General features: G+C 50.9%; 2 protein-coding genes across 3 annotated transcripts; both read right to left on the bottom strand.

The window, feature by feature from the left end:
• Nucleotides 1-331: 331 nt before the first annotated feature.
• Nucleotides 332-8270, bottom strand: aup1 (AUP1 lipid droplet regulating VLDL assembly factor). 2 transcript variants are annotated; one of them, XM_083686537.1, is made up of 12 exons: nucleotides 7800-8270; nucleotides 7383-7520; nucleotides 5782-5932; nucleotides 5496-5683; nucleotides 4946-5018; nucleotides 3395-3468; nucleotides 3088-3154; nucleotides 2863-2965; nucleotides 1859-1963; nucleotides 1574-1728; nucleotides 1169-1257; nucleotides 332-895 (listed from the first exon to the last, which is right to left on the bottom strand). In XM_083686537.1, exons 1-12 carry the CDS (start codon nucleotides 7838-7840, stop codon nucleotides 847-849), a joined length of 1233 nt encoding a protein of 410 aa, XP_083542663.1. In that variant the 5' UTR covers nucleotides 7841-8270; the 3' UTR covers nucleotides 332-846. The 2 variants fall into 2 exon arrangements, with proteins under 2 accessions (XP_083542663.1, XP_083542664.1); XM_083686538.1 differs by lacking the exons at nucleotides 7383-7520; nucleotides 7800-8270 and adding an exon at nucleotides 6159-6165.
• A 293-nt stretch (nucleotides 8271-8563) lies between these two features.
• guf1 (GTP binding elongation factor GUF1) lies at nucleotides 8564-14815 on the bottom strand. The gene is made up of 18 exons (XM_083685854.1): nucleotides 14423-14815; nucleotides 13596-13707; nucleotides 13211-13359; nucleotides 12999-13079; nucleotides 12783-12860; nucleotides 12500-12583; nucleotides 12213-12277; nucleotides 11848-11950; nucleotides 11489-11589; nucleotides 11254-11393; nucleotides 10785-10908; nucleotides 10556-10688; nucleotides 10322-10465; nucleotides 9991-10124; nucleotides 9725-9826; nucleotides 9527-9646; nucleotides 9335-9371; nucleotides 8564-9195 (listed from the first exon to the last, which is right to left on the bottom strand). Exons 1-18 carry the CDS (start codon nucleotides 14627-14629, stop codon nucleotides 9061-9063), a joined length of 2049 nt encoding a protein of 682 aa, XP_083541980.1. The 5' UTR covers nucleotides 14630-14815; the 3' UTR covers nucleotides 8564-9060.
• Between the last annotated feature and the right edge of the window lie 1827 nt (nucleotides 14816-16642).

The raw sequence follows: 16642 nt of genomic DNA on the forward strand, positions 1-16642 counted from the left end.
ATTTTGGATTTCATGATTCAGCAAATCTCCTCAGACTGAAAAGGCATCTTGACAGTTGACATATATTACAGTAACCATAGACAACACACTGTAGGCCCCCCCCTCCAGATACACACTGTAACCCCCCCCCAGACACACCATAGCCCCCCCCAGATACACACAATAGCCCCCCCTCCAGATACACACTATAGCCCCCCCCCCCCCCTCCAGATACACACTATAGCCCCCCCCCCCTCCAGATACACACTATAGCCCCCCCCCTCCCGACACACACAGTACAACATACATTACTGAGGCTCTGAGGTTGAATCTAATCAGACAAGCGTTGCATTTACAAATAATTGGCTTTATTGTATTTAAAAATTGATACTGCAGAAACACAAACCCTCAAACCCTCACAAACCTCAGTCCAGATTAACCTCAGTCCTGTCACCGTCAGACCAAACCTCGCTGGACGTTATAAAAATAAGGAGATGTTTCACTGTCACTGGGTCTCAATACAAATTGTTATCAAAATAATATTTCTGCCAGAAGAGACAATTAAAAACTCACATGCATGATTGCCATGCAAGCCAATAAAAAAACAACTAAATCTCATTGATGTTCAGACGTCCTCTGGTGTGGCTCCTCCTCTCCTCTCCTCTCCTCTCCTCTCCTCTCCTCTCCTCTCCTCTCCTCTCCTCTCCTCTCCTCTCCTCTCCTCTCCCCTCCCCCTTCCTCTCCTCTCTCTACAGTGTCACATATGAAGACTTCCTCTGAGGCCAGTGTCTGTGTTCATCAGCTGTCCTCTCCTCCTCCTCCTCTCTCTTCTCCTCCTCCTCTTGCTGCTCTCCTCCTTCTCCTGGTCTAGTCCTCCTCCTCCTCCTGTTCCAAACCATGTTTCTTTATGTAGCGCCTGGAGGAGAGAACAGAACACATTTCAACATTAGACTGACAACGTCCTCATCAGAGTCCCACCCCCCACCCTCCACCCCCCAGCCTCCACCCCCCACCCGCCAGCCCCCACCCTCCACCTGCCAGCCCCCACCCTCCCCCCCAGCCTACACCCGCCAGCCTCCAGCCCCCACCCTTCCACCCCCCAGCCTCCATCCCCACCCTCCCACCCCCACCCGCCAGCCTCCACCCTCCCACCCCCAGCCTCCCACCCCCCAGCCTCCAGGCCTCTCACCTCCTAGCGAACTGGTACAAGGCCTCTTTCCTGTCCTGCAGAGACAGGTGGCGATCCACAGGAGATCTCCCAAACGGCTCAGCTGATGACTGAAACACACACACAATAAACACTATAGACAGACAGACAGACACAGACAGGCAGGCAGATAGGCAGGCAGGCAGATAGGCAGGCAGGCAGACAGACACAGACAGGCAGGCAGGCAGGCAGACAGACACAGACAGGCAGGCAGGCACGCAGGCAGGCAGGCAGGCAGGCAGCTCTCCACAGTAGCATGTACCAGGACTAGTGAATCTATCATGGCATCACTATGGCAACAACAGACCCCTCCCACACACAGCCAGACAGGATGTAAGCCTGTCACGTCTGTGTGGATTCATAAAGTTCATTCAACAGAGTTGAGACCTTGATGGTGGGCGTGGCTGCAGCAGCTGATGAGGTCACGGCCGTTCTCCTGGTTGGTCCAGCTGTCGCCCCTGACGATGCCCCCGCGACCTCAGGGAACTGCTCTGTGACGTCCAGCAGGTTGGTGATGGTCAGGTCCACACAGTTGGTCTGAACTAAACACATACAGTCAGAGGTCAGGGGACACAGTTAGTACGCAGGGGCCTAGGGGCTAGGGGACAGGGTGTAGGGGTTAGGGGACAGGGTGTAGGGGTCAGGGTGGAAGGATTAGGGGTCAGGGCGTACCCAGGTCTCGGGTGATGACACTGAGGGGGACGTCAGGCAGAACCTCCTTCACCTGCTGGGCCATTCTGCCGAGCCTGGACTCCTCCCCCATGAAGCCCACCCTGGCTACACGCACACACACACACACACACACACACACACACACGTTATTCACATAACTGCTTGTAGCATAGGACTGTGACTTATCTGCAGTCTATGTAGACGTGTGTGTGTGTTCCTACCTGAGCCTCTGATGTGTGTGTGTGTTCCTACCTGAGCCTGTGATGTGTGTGTGTGTTCCTACCTGAGCCTGTGGTGTGTGTGTTCCTACCTGAGCCTGTGATGTGTGTGTGTTCCTACCTGAGCCTGTGGTGTGTGTGTGTGTTCCTACCTGAGCCTGTGGTGTGTGTGTTCCTACCTGAGCCTGTGATGTGTGTGTGTGTGTTCCTACCTGAGCCTGTGATGTGTGTGTGTGTGTGTGTTCCTACCTGAGCCTGTGGTGTGTGTGTTCCTACCTGAGCCTGTAATGTGTGTGTTCCTACCTGAGCCTGTAATGTGTGTGTTCCTACCTGAGCCTGTAATGTGTGTGTTCCTACCTGAGCCTGTAATGTGTGTGTTCCTACCTGAGCCTGTGATGTGTGTGTGTGTGTGTTCCTACCTGAGCCTGTAATGTGTGTGTTCCTACCTGAGCCTGTAATGTGTGTGTTCCTACCTGAGCCTGTAATGTGTGTGTTCCTACCTGAGCCTGTGATGTGTGTGTGTGTGTGTTCCTACCTGAGCCTGTGGTGTGTGTGTTCCTACCTGAGCCTGTAATGTGTGTGTTCCTACCTGAGCCTGTAATGTGTGTGTTCCTACCTGAGCCTGTAATGTGTGTGTTCCTACCTGAGCCTGTAATGTGTGTGTTCCTACCTGAGCCTGTAATGTGTGTGTTCCTACCTGAGCCTGTGATGTGTGTGTGTGTGTGTTCCTACCTGAGCCTGTAATGTGTGTGTTCCTACCTGAGCCTGTGATGTGTGTGTTCCTACCTGAGCCTGTCTGTAGAGTGACGTGTCGTTTCCTCTTGATGTGTTCTGCTTTGTCTGCTCTGGTGACCTGAGTAGAGGCCACGCCCAGCTCAGCGGCCAGGAGCTGGACAACATCATCATCATCATCACCATCACCATCATCAACAACATCATCATCATCATCATCATCACCACCATCACCAGGTCAGTCAGTTACAGAGACACAGTAATGTGATTGGTCCTCACCTCCTGGACGGTGTTGGCGAAATCCTGCAGCGTCTCTCCTTCCTGTCTGGACACGGGAGGAAGCCACCTGAGACAGGAAGAGGCGGGGCTGCACTGTCATGACCTTTCACCTTAACCTATGACATGTGTGATGTCATTCTGAGAGTCTGAGTTCCTTTAAGACTTCTGGTCTAGTCTTTTCTCAAAATCCATCTTTTTGAGAAAATATATGTGTTTATGATACATTTCCATGGTGATGACAGTGACAGGTAGGTAGGGTTTCCATGGTGAGTGACAGGTAGAGGTAAAGACAGTAATTATTTACTACCTTACTTGATACACTGTACATGGAACGAAGAAGGTCCACAGCAGCTCTGTCAGCCAGGAGGAGTCTGGGGTCGTCTGGAGGAAATGACAGCAGAAGTACAGTTAGGCCCGGAAATATTTGGACAGTGACACAATGTTGATAATGTTGTCTCTGTACGACACCACAATGGATTTGAAATGAAACAATCGAGATTCAATCGAAGGACAGACTTTCAGCTTTGATTCAAGTGATTGAACAAAAATATTGTATGAAACATTTAGGAATTGCAACCATTTTTATACACAGTCCCCTATTTTCAGGGGCTCAAATGTAATTGGACAAATTAACAATCATAAATAAAATGTTCATTTTTAATACTTTGTCGAGAATCCTTTGCAGGCAATGACTGCCTGAAGTCTGGAACCCATGGACACCAAATGCTGGGTTTCTTCCTTCGTGATGCTTTGCCAGGCCTTCACTGCAGCTGTCTTCAGTTGTTGTTTGTTCGTGTGTCTTTCTGCCTTTAGTTTTGTCTTCAGCAAGTGAAATGCATGCTTGATCAGGTGATTGACTCGGCCATTGCAGAATATTCCACTTCTTTGACTTAAAAAACTCCTGGGTTGCTTTCGCAGTATGTTTTGGGTCATTTTCCATCTGTACTGTGAAGCGCCGTCCAATCAATTGGCAAAGTCTAATCTGGCCTTTCTATTCTTGAGGCTTATGAATGGTTTGCACCTTGTGGTGAACCCTCTGTATTTGCTCTCGTGAAGTCCTCTCTTTATGGTAGACTTGGATAATGATATGATAATTCTTCACATGGTAAAGAAAAACCCCTTCAGAACATCCAGCAAAGTGAAGAACACTGGAGTGTTCAGTGGAGGGCTCAGTGTTCTTCACTTGGCTGGATGTTGTGAAGGGGTTTTTCTTTACCATGTGAAGGATCCTGTGATCATCCACCACTGTTGTCTTCTGTGGACATCAAGGCCTTTTTGTGTTGCCGAGCTCACCAGTGTGTTCTTTTTCTCTCTGAATGTACCAAACTGTTGATTTGGCCACTCCTAATGTTGCTGCTATCTCTCTGATGGATTTTCTTTGTTTTTGCAGCGTAAGGATGGCCTGTTTCACTTGCATTGAGAGCTCCTTTGACCGCATGTTGTGCGTTCACAGCAACAGCTTCCAAATGCAAATGCCACACTTGGAATCAACTCAGACCTTTTACCTGCTTAACTGATAAAGAAATAACAAAGGAATAGCCCACACCTGTCCATGAAACTGCTTTTGAGTCAACTACTTGAAAAAGAAGGGGCTACATATAAAAGAGCTGTCATTCCTAAACCCTTCCTCAAATTTGGATGTGAACACCCTCAAACTAAAGCTGATTCTGCACTTTAAGCCCATATTCATATATAACTGTAACTTGAATATGATTTGGTAAACAGCTAAAATAACAAAAAAGTCCAAATATATATGGACCTAACTGTATGTCTGGACATGCCATGCAACAGTTGCTGTGGAGAAGGACAACATGTCAACAGTAGGTGTTTGTGTTGTCTTGGTGACAGGAGTTCGTACCAGCGCCAGGAGAGGCCTCTTCACCTGCAGAGCCACGGGCTGGACCGACCCAGCCAGGGAGAAGGGCCAGGAGCTGCACACACACACACACACACACACACACACACACACACACACACACACACACACACACACACACACACACACACACACACACACACACACACACACAATAATCAATAAAGACCTGTGGCTATGAAGCAAGCTAAGGAGTTAGCGAGCTAATGAAGGCTCACCCTTTAGCCAGGTCAATTACCATAGCAACTTATTACCATCGCAACTTATTACCATAGCAACTTAGTACGATGTCATTGTACATTTCATTCATATTATTCATGCTACCATGACTACTGCCCACTATGATGCTACTGCAGTAATATCAGTGATGTTACAATCCTGCTGCTAACACCCACTGGTACTGTCTGTTTTTATTATTATTATTATTATTATTATTATTATATTGCACTGATTGTTGTAATATACTGTTGATTGTTGAGGTCGTAGTCGTGATGACTGACCTGAACTTGACCATGTAGTCGTGATGACTGACCTGAACTTGAGCAGGCCGGCGCGTCCGTTGGTGGTGTCGTCCTCAGGGAAGAGGAGGAGGGGCGGAGTCCCAGGGGTGGAGCTGTATGTCAGTAGGCTCTGCTCCACCCCCCCCGGCCCCGACGCACCCCCCAGCTCCAAGAACCCTCTCGCCCAGCACACGAACCCTGCAGACCCCTCCAGCATGGGCTGGGGGGGGGGGGGAGGGGGGGTGTTATTACAGCATGGGCTGGGGAGAGGAGAGGAGAGGAGAGATGGGGAGGGGAGGAGAAGGTGTCTGTACTCACGGTGTTGCAGGCAGTCAGCAGACTGACCATGTTGTGGTCAAACAGGGTCAGGTGGTTACAGACATAGAGTCTGGTGGTCTTGTCTCTGAGACCAGGACTGCTCTGCCTCACGTGCATCCCCAGCACCGAGCACATGACCCTGACTAGAAACCTGCAACACACACACACACACACACACACACACACACACACACACACACACACACACACACACACACACACACACAATGAACTGGAGGGGTGGGGGGGTTGAACTGGAGGAGTGAGTTCACCATCACAGCTCTGTTCTGAAGGACTCTACTGACCACAATCACCTGGAGTTTCCAAGAGATCAGAACCGCCCGGCCCTTACCGTTCGGGCTAACCCTAACCCTTACCGTCTGACAGGGCTAACCCTAACCGTCTGACAGGGCTAACCCTAACCCTTACCGTCTGACAGGGCTAACCCTAACCGTCTGACAGGGCTAACCCTAACCCTTACCGTCTGACAGGGCTAACCCTAACCGTCTGACAGGGCTAACCCTAACCCTAACCGTCTGACAGGGCTAACCCTAACCCTTACCGTCTGACAGGGCTAACCCTAACCGTCTGACAGGGCTAACCCTAACCCTTACCGTCTGACAGGGCTAACCCTAACCCTTACCGTCTGACAGGGCTAACCCTAACCGTCTGACAGGGCTAACCCTAACCCTTACCGTCTGACAGGGCTAACCCTAACCCTTACCGTCTGACAGGGCTAACCCTAACCCTTACCGTCTGACAGGGCTAACCCTAACCCTTACCGTCTGACGGGGCTAACCCTAACCCTTACCGTCTGACGGGGCTAACCCTAACCCTTACCGTCTGACGGGGCTAACCCTAACCCTTACCGTCTGACAGGGCTAACCCTTACCGTCTGACAGGGCTAACCCTTACCGTCTGACAGGGCTAACCCTTACCGTCTGACAGGGCTAACCCTAACCGTCTGACGGGGCTAACCCTAACCGTCTGACGGGGCTAACCCTAACCGTCTGACGGGGCTAACCCTAACCGTCTGACGGGGCTAACCCTAACCGTCTGACGGGGCTAACCCTAACCGTCTGACAGGGCTAACCCTAACCGTCTGACGGGGCTAACCCTAACCCTTACCGTCTGACAGGGCTAACCCTAACCCTTACCGTCTGACAGGGCTAACCCTTACCGTCTGACGGGGCTAACCCTTACCGTCTGACGGGGCTAACCCTAACCCTTACCGTCTGACGGGGCTAACCCTAACCCTTACCGTCTGACAGGGCTAACCCTTACCGTCTGACGGGGCTAACCCTTACCGTCTGACGGGGCTAACCCTAACCGTCTGACGGGGCTAACCCTAACCGTCTGACGGGGCTAACCCTAACCGTCTGACGGGGCTAACCCTAACCGTCTGACGGGGCTAACCCTAACCGTCTGACGGGGCTAACCCTTACCGTCTGACGGGGCTAACCCTAACCGTCTGACGGGGCTAACCCTAACCGTCTGACGGGGCTAACCCTAACCCTTACCGTCTGACGGGGCTAACCCTAACCGTCTGACAGGGCTAACCCTAACCCTTACCGTCTGACGGGGCTAACCCTAACCCTTACCGTCTGACAGGGCTGTCGGGCAGCGCACAGCTGACCAGGAACACATGGACCCCGATGAAGATCCGGACCAGACACAGACACAGACCCACCGGGGCGTAGAGCAGCAGGAGCAGCAGCAGGAGCCCGTCACTGGGCATCCTACACACACACACACACATATATACACACACACACACACACACACACACACACACACACACACACACACACACACACACACACACACACACACACACACACACACACACACACACACACACACACACACACAGGTCATTATAGGAGGATTAGCTAGCTAACACACACACACAGTAACGTTAAGAACACCACAGACGCGGCAAGTTGCACGAACAGCAGTAGGACAGGCTAACGGTGGCTAGCCTAGCCTAGCCTAGCCTAGCCTAGCGGGCTGCTCACCGCTGGAAGTCGAACATGTCTTCTATCGCCCGGGGCTCCATCCTGGGTCGGCGGCTCGGCGGCTCGTCACTTAGCTCGGACGGCGCAGCTCCTGCATGCTGAGGAGGTGGAACCAGGTCAGGGTTAGGGCTGGACTAGCGGTCTGAGCTGACGTAGACCTGGTTAGGGTTAGTTAGGGCTGGACTAGCTGTCTGAGCTGACGTAGACCTGGTTAGGGTTAGTTAGGGCTGGACTAGCTGTCTGAGCTGACGTAGACCTGGTTCGGGTTAGGGTTAGTTAGGGCTGGACTAGCTGTCTGAGCTGACGTAGACCTGGTTAGGGTTAGTTAGGGCTGGACTAGCTGTCTGAGCTGACGTAGACCTGGTTCGGGTTAGTTAGGGCTGGACTAGCTGTCTGAGCTGACGTAGACCTGGTTCGGGTTAGTTAGGGCTGGACTAGCTGTCTGAGCTGACGTAGACCTGGGAGCTACTTCATGTTGTGGCTAGCTAACGGATGCTAGCGGCCATGTTGAGTGGCAGCGGTGGGACTCGTCGGGGTGTTTGGGGACAGGAGTGTCGCCACCTGCAGGACGGGAGGGAACACGACAACAGCCTCCACTGCTGCCCCCCGAGCCTCAGCATCAGCTGTTACTTACTAATGATCACATTTATGTACATTGAAGTGAAGGAAGGCACTTCACTGTGTGTGTGTGTGTGTGTGTGTGTGTGTGTGTACTGTTAACAGATAACCTATCCCCCATGCAGAGTAACACATGAAACAAGCAATACATCCTTCTTGTTTATTAACTACAATATAACAACAGAAACATTTTGCACCTTTATTGAAACAGTATCTACATCGTCTCTCTGACTGACATCTGTGTCTGACTGACGTCTGTGTCTGACTGATGGGTCTTCGTCTCACGTCAATGTTGTCATCATGTTTGCTGTCATGTGACGTCACAACTGAGCATTAATAAATAACACTGACAGGAGGAAGAGGAGGAGGAGGGGAGGGGGAAGAGGGGAGGGGGAAGAGGAGGAGGGGAGGGGGAAGAGGAGGAGAATAGGAGGTGGAGGGGGAGGAGGGGAAGAGGAGGAGGAGGGGAAGAGGAGGAGGAGGGGAGGGGGAAGAGGAGGAGGGGAGGGGGAAGAGGAGGAGAATAGGAGGTGGAGGGGGAGGAGGGGAAGAGGAGGAGGAGGGGGGGGAGGAGAAGAATAGGAGGAGAGGAGGAGGAGAAGAATAGGAGGAGAGGAGGAGGAGAAGAAGAGGAGGAGGAGGGTTATTTGTTCTTCCTCTTCAGGACGTTGATGAAGGCGTCTTTGGGGATCTCCACGTTTCCAACGCGACGCATCTTCTTCTTCCCCTCCGACTGTTTCTTCAGGAGTTTCATCTTCCGTGTGATGTCCCCTCCATACTACACACACACACACACACACACACACACACGTTACCATACAGTACATACCTGTCACACTGACCCCAGACAGACAGACAGACTGACCCCAGACAGACAGACAGACACACTGACCCCAGGTCAGGACTAAGTCACTTACACATTTTGCGAGGACGTTCTTCCTGAAGGCTTTGATCCTGGAGAGACAGAGAGGACGTCATACCATGGCACACTACCCTATGTTCTAAACTACTCAACAGTGACTTAGTCTCTGCCTATGTTCTAAACTACTTAGTCCAGCTCTGCCTACGTTCTAAACTACTTAGTCCAGCTCTGTGACCTCCAGACTCACGTCTCCCTGGCGATGACCTTGCTGCCAATGGCGGCCTGGACAGCGATCTCAAACATCTGGCGAGGAATGGAGTCTTGCAGGCTCTCACACATGGCCTTCCCAGCGCTGTAGGCCCGCGCCCTGCAACAAGACAACACACTCACATACACACACACGCACGCACGCACGTGTGTGTGTGATAATGATGTCATGTCTTACTGGTGGACGATGGTGGTCAGCTCCTCCACTGGTTTCCCGTTCAACAGAATGTCCATTTTGATCAGATCAGCGGCCTGGTAGCCTGCATCCTCATAGTCAAAGCTGAGGACACACACCATAACATCACACACACACACACACACACACACACACACCATAATATCACACGCACACCATAATATCACACACGCACACACCATAACATTCCTAACATCACACACACACACACACACACACAGTGTCATCAGAGCCGGTGTGTGCCCTACCTGGCGTATCCTGAGGACAGGGACTTGAGGAGGTCGTAGAAGTCGACCACGACCTCGTTGAGAGGAAACTGATACTTCAGCATGACGCGGTGGTCATCAATATAAACCATGTCCATCTGGACCGCCCTGCGATCCTACCACAGAGAGAGAGAGAGAGGAGGAGGAGGAGGAGGGAGGGAGGGAGGGAGAGAGGAGGGAGGGGAGAAGAAGGGAGAGAGGGAGGAGAGAGGAGAGAGAGAGAGGGAGGAGGGAGGGAGAGAGGAGGGAGGGAGAGACTGGTCATCTGTTTCTCTACTAGGAGAGGAGAGGAGAGGAGAGGAGACAGACATACCAGGCACAGACTCATGATCTTGCCAGTGTAGTCATCGGGGGCGATGATGGTTCCTATGACGATAGGCTCCAGGTACTCCGTCACTTGGGACCTGTCAGGGAAGTGGGCGGGGTTAACGATGGTGATGACCTCCTGACCGTGCTCCTGCAACACAGAGGACCGTTAGCCAGCCAGCCAGCCTATCAGACCATGGGGGAGGGGCTTGGCCAGAGAGTGACAGGGGAGGGGCGTCACCTTGATGAGCCTGGCGGAGGACAGGACGGCTTTGTAGGGGACAGTGGGCGCCGTGACGATGACGTTGGTGTGGTACTCCTGCTCCAGACGCTGGTTGAACACCTCCATGTGGAGTAACCCCAGGAAGCCCAGCCTGGGGGGGGGGCGGGGGGGTTAGAGATCATACAGGCCCACTCTATCTACAACCGTCTGAGTGTGTGTATGGTGTGGTGTGGTGTGTGTGTGGGACCTCCAGCCCGCCCCCAGGGCCAGGCTGCTGTCTCTCTGGACGGTGACACTCGAGTCGTTGAGCCTCAGTTTGTCCACGGCGCTGCGGAGGGCGCTGTACTCCCCCTGGTCTACCGGGTACATCCCTACACACACACACACACACACACACACACACACACACACAGGTCAGATCAGGAACAACACACATAGTGTCAGAGGTAGAGTGTGTGTGTGACCAGGTCTGTTCAGGTGTGTTTGTGTGTCTGACCAGGTGTGTGTGTGTGTGTGTGTGTGTGTGTGTTATGTGTGACCAGGTGTGTATGTGACCAGGGGTGTGTGTGTGTGTTATGTGTGATCAGGTGTGTGTGTATGTGACCAGATGTGTGTCTGACCAGGTGTGTGTGTGTGTGTGTGTGTGTGTGTGTGTGTGTGTGTGTGTGTGTGTGTTTCTGACCAGGTGTGTGTGTGTGTGTGTGTGTGTAGCGTACCAGCGAACACCATGGGCTTGGCAGGTTTGAATCCTGGGAGCGGTGGGACGGGGCGGTGCTGCAGGAACAGAGTGTCTCCAACCTGAGCCTCCTTCACCTCCTTCATCCCTGCAACCACATACCCCACCTGACCCGCATACCTGGGGAGGAGGAGGTCAGACAGGCAGGCAGGCAGGCAGACAGACAGACAGATAGGCAGGCAGGCAGACAGACAGACAGACAGACAGGTACTTACAGGGTGTTAGTGGGGTGTTCATCAGGTCTCAGGACCCCCAGCTCGTTGACCTCGTATGTCTTCCCCAGGTATCCCGATACGATCCTGTCTCCCCTACTCACCTGTCAGGACCACCAGGGGTCAGGTTAGGGTCAGGGTTAGGTTAGGGTTATTCACCTGTCAGGACCACCAGGGGTCAGGTTAGGGTCAGGGTTAGGTTAGGGTTATTCACCTGTCAGGACCACCAGGGGTCAGGTTAGGGTCAGGGTCAGGTTAGGGTTATTCACCTGTCAGGACCACCAGGGGTCAGGTTAGGGTCAGGGTTACTCACCTGTCAGGACCACCAGGGGTCAGGGTCACGTCAGGCTAGGGTTACTGACCTGTCCTCCGAACAGACAGATGTTGGCCACTACTCCTCTATAGGTGTCGAAGGTGGAGTCAAACACCAGGGCTTGAAATGGCTCCTCTGGGCTGGCTGCTGGCCTGCACACACACACACACACACACACACACACACACACACACACACACACACACACACACACACACACACACACACACACACACACACACACACACACACACACACACACACACACACACACGTTATAGCAGGTATTACAGCATCATAACCTGCTATGAATGTTCATAAAGCGGAATAAGACTTTATTCGAAGGAGTTATGACGACCCAGGTGATTTAAGGAGATGGGAGGAGCTTTAATGAGGTGGGGGGAGCTAACTCACGGGGGGATCCTGCGGACCACCTCCTCCAGGACCTGACCCACGTTGGTTCCGAGCTTGGCCGAGATCTACCGGAAGATGACATCACCCGTCAGGAAGTGACACAACCTGAGGTACACAAGTATCCAGGACCTACCTGCAGACCCCCCCAGGGGACCCTTTCAGCCTCCCAGACCCCCCCAGGGGACCCTTTCAGCCTCCCAGACCCCCCCAGGGGACCCTTTCAGCCTCCCAGACCGCCCAGGGGACCGTTTCAGGGGACTCCCAGACTCCCCAGTGCTCTAACCCACCCTGATGCATTCTTCAGCCGGGATGTCAAACACCTTCTCAATCTGCTTCTCCACTCTCTCTGGGTCGGCGTTCTTCAAATCGATCTGGAGACACAAACCACAGAACACAACAACCTTACCTTAGTTAGATACCTTTATCGTAGTTAGATACCTTTATCGTAGTTAGATACCTTTACCTTAGTTAGATACCTTTACCTTAGTTAGATACCTTTACCTTAGGAGACACACCACCTGATAATGCTGATAGTACGAGGCTCAATAACCTTTCTGTATTTCCATGTACCTTATTTATGATGGGGATGATGGTCAGCTGAGCTTCGAAGGCCAGGTAGAAGTTAGCCACAGTCTGAGCTTGGATCCCCTGAATACACACACACGCCCACACACACACACACACATACACCCACCCACCCACGAGACAGCATTAGACCCAACCCCAGAGTATTGAGCATGGACACTATCAAATAAAAGGTAAAAGGTTCAGACGTTGCTAGCGTACCTGGTTAGCATCAACTAGGAGGAGCACTCCCTGGCAGGCAGAGATGGACCTGGACACCTCGTAGCTGAAGTCTACATGACCCTGCAGACAACAACAACATCATCATCATCATCATCATCATCATCACCATCACCACCATGATGGTTGTGTGTGTGTGTGTGTGTGTGTGTGTGTGTGTGTGTGTGCGTGCGTGTGTGTGTGTGTGGACTCACGGGCGTGTCTATGAGGTTGAGGAGGTAGGTCTGGCCCAGGTGTGTGTAGAGCAGGGAAGCGGTCTGGGCCTTCACTGTGATGCCTCTCTCTCTCTCCACCTGCAGCTTGTCCAGAACCTGCCTGTTCCTGTCTGTCTTAACGATGGCACCTGAACACAGTCAATCACACCTCACATCACTGGTCACATTTACCTGTCAGTCATGTTTATCTGTCAGGGTCAGGGTCATGGTCAGGGTTATGGTTATGGTCAGGGTTATGGTTATGGTCAGTGTCAGGGTTATGGTCAGGGTTATGGTCAGGGTCAATCTTATGGTTATGGTCAGGGTCAATCTTATGGTTATGGTCAGGGTTATGGTCAGGGTCAGGGTTATGGTCAGGGTTAACCTGTGATCTCCAGCAGTCTGTCTGCCAGGGTGCTCTTCCCGTGGTCGATGTGAGCGATGATGCTGAAGTTCCTGATGGTGTCGACGGGGAACCGGGCCATGTCGACGCGCTCCTACAGCAGCACAGGAGGAAGCATCACACAGGTGGCCCAGAACACGTCAATAGAGGTGGGTTAGGGTTAATAGAAGTGTGTGAGACACCGGACAGCTGAGCGCATCAGTGGATGTGAGTTTCCAGGACAGGGTTAGGGTTAGATATACAACAAACCATGTGTCAGCAAAGATCATCAGAGACCCCAGCCACCCCAACCACAGCCTGTCTGAACTGTTGCCATCCAAAAGACGGAGCCTCCTCCGGAGCCTCAGGGCCAAAACTCAGAGGCTCTCCAACAGCTACTTCCCCCAGGCCATCAGGCTCATGAACAAGCCTACCCAGAACCCATGACTTTACCCCCAGCACTCCCACAGAATGGACTTTACCAGCACACAGTCACATTAAACACATTACACCAAAGGCACAGTGCAATAATAATGACATTCCACTGAACCACTTTACTTTTTTACTCTACTATTTATACTGCAATTGTGTCTTGTCTATTGTCTTATGTGTCCCCAACAATCGTCACTGTCCAACCGTCTCACTTGTCTGTACTGTCACTTATTGTCTTGTCCTACCTCATTGCACTACTGCGTATTTGTATTATTTGTATTGGATGCTGCATTGTCAAGGAACCGAGCCTAATAATTGTACTCCCTGCACTCGTGTATGAGACGAAACAATGAACTTGACACCGGCAGCACACCGGCACCGTGTTCATCTCATCTCACCGTGTCGCTCCGCGAGCTGAGCTTCCTGCTGCTGCCGGTCAACGCGCACGTCTTCATCCTCCGGTGTCTGAGCACCGGACCCACCGGACCCACCGGACCCGCCGGGCTACAGCCCTGACTCCTCCGCCTTCTACACACCCTGACGTCCAGCAGACGTCTGAACAACGGTGTCGCATAACCTTGAGTTTTAATGAGAGAAAACGGCATTTCATCCGTTAGTTCGTTAGTCGGTTATCTAAGCGGTGACCGAAGACGGTGTCTTGAGCTCGCGTTAGGACAAACCCGGTATGTAACCGGTTAAATCCCTGGCTGCATTCCTGACAGTAACCGTGTCCGTTAATTGTCGTGATAAGAGAAGACCAGAAGCTGATCTACACACGGAGCTGTCAGGGGGCCGCCATGTTGGGGGTGAAAGGTTGGCCGCAATGCATTCTGGACAATGAAGTTTGAGTAAATAACAGTAATCAGAATCAGAATTCTTTTATTTGGCCAAGTATATTTGCATATACAGGAAATTGACTTGGTGAGGTTGGTGCATGGGACATAAGAAACAATAGCAAATATACAACAAATTTACAAATTTACAAAAAAGAGCAGCAGAACAATACATCTTGTAGGCTGTGTGAGACTAAGTGGCAATGAGGCTAGAGGCTGTGAAATGGGTATGGGGCATGTACACTATAAAATAGTAATTATGAATAATTATAAATTACACTGTCAGTGCATTGTGTGTGTGTGTGTGTGTGTGTGTGTGTGTGTGTGACAGGGTCCCAGAGTCCCAGAGTCAGTGAGAGGCAGGGGGCTTGGTTGCGAGCCCCACAGCCATGAGGAAGAAACTGTTCAGGGGGTGCCAGGTCTTGATTGACCGGAACCTTTTGCCGGATGGAAGTCTCTGGAAGAGGTTGTGACCAGGATGGGAAGGATCAGCGATGACCTTTCCTGCTCTCTTATTGGTCCTGGAGTGGAACAGGTCCAGGAGAGACGGCAGGTTCTGACAGACTGAGTAAATCATTTGTCCCCAGAGCCATACAACTTTACAATATGTCAATCAAGGGCAAAGAGATGGACTTCTCTGCATAACCTCCACCCTCTGTATCACATCACTATCATGTATCATGTCACTGTTTCACCTCATTAACTACAATGTTTACTGGCTATGCTAGGCCTCATACACAGCCCCTACCTCCCTCCACCAGCCTGGACTAAATGGACTTTAAAAATAGTCCATATTTATGTAGCCCATATTTAGTATTTAGTTTTTAGTATTTAATGCTATAATTGCACTGTCCTATAATTGCACTGTCTGCCTTACCTTTTTGCACCTCACCTAACTGCAAAGACGTTTACAACTGCACCTCGCCTGTTTACAATCCTGCTGATGTTGTATGTTGTATGTGTATGTTATGTGTGATACCTCTATGTCTGTACGCTACTTGGAACCTGAATTTCCCCCTAGGGATAAATAAAGTTTCTATCTATCTATCTATCTATCTATCTATCTATCTATCTATCTATCTATCTAGGTTGCAGCTGATGACCTTCTCGGCTGACCGAATGATCCGCTGCAGTCTGCCTTTGTCCTTGGCAGTGGAGGCAGCAAACCAGACGGTGATCGATGAGCTGAGGATGGACTCAATGATGGCCTTGTAGAACTCGACCATCACTTTCTGCGGCATGTTGAATTTCTTCAGCTGCCGCAGGAAGAACATCCTCTGCTGGGCCTTCTTGATGGTGGAGGTGATGTTCTCCGCCCACCTAATCCATTAGACACTGAAACATTGAGTCAGTGATGGTTACTATAGGATATATATATATATATATATATATATATATATATATATATATATATATATATATATATATATATAGATTAAATTAGATTAGATTAGATTCAACTTTATTGTCATTGTGCAGAGTATACAGTCATGAGAAAAAGTTAGGACACCCCCCAAAATATTAAGTTATTCTCTTAAAAATATGGACATATCAATATGTTATCTTCTTTCTAACAATGTCTATAGATAAAGGGGATGTAATTGAACAAAAAACTATGAAAATGTAACTTTGTAATCATTTATTTAACGAAAAATTAACAATAATGCCAATTCCTACTGAGGAAAAAGTTAGGACACCCTATGCCCTAATAGCTAGTATTGCCCCCCTTGGCTGAAATAACCTCAATTAGACGTTTCTTATAACTGTCTACAGGTCTCTGACATC

Source organism: Argentina silus (genome assembly GCF_951799395.1).
Source record: "Argentina silus genome assembly, chromosome: 15".
NCBI classification, from domain to species: Eukaryota; Metazoa; Chordata; class Actinopteri; order Argentiniformes; family Argentinidae; genus Argentina; species Argentina silus.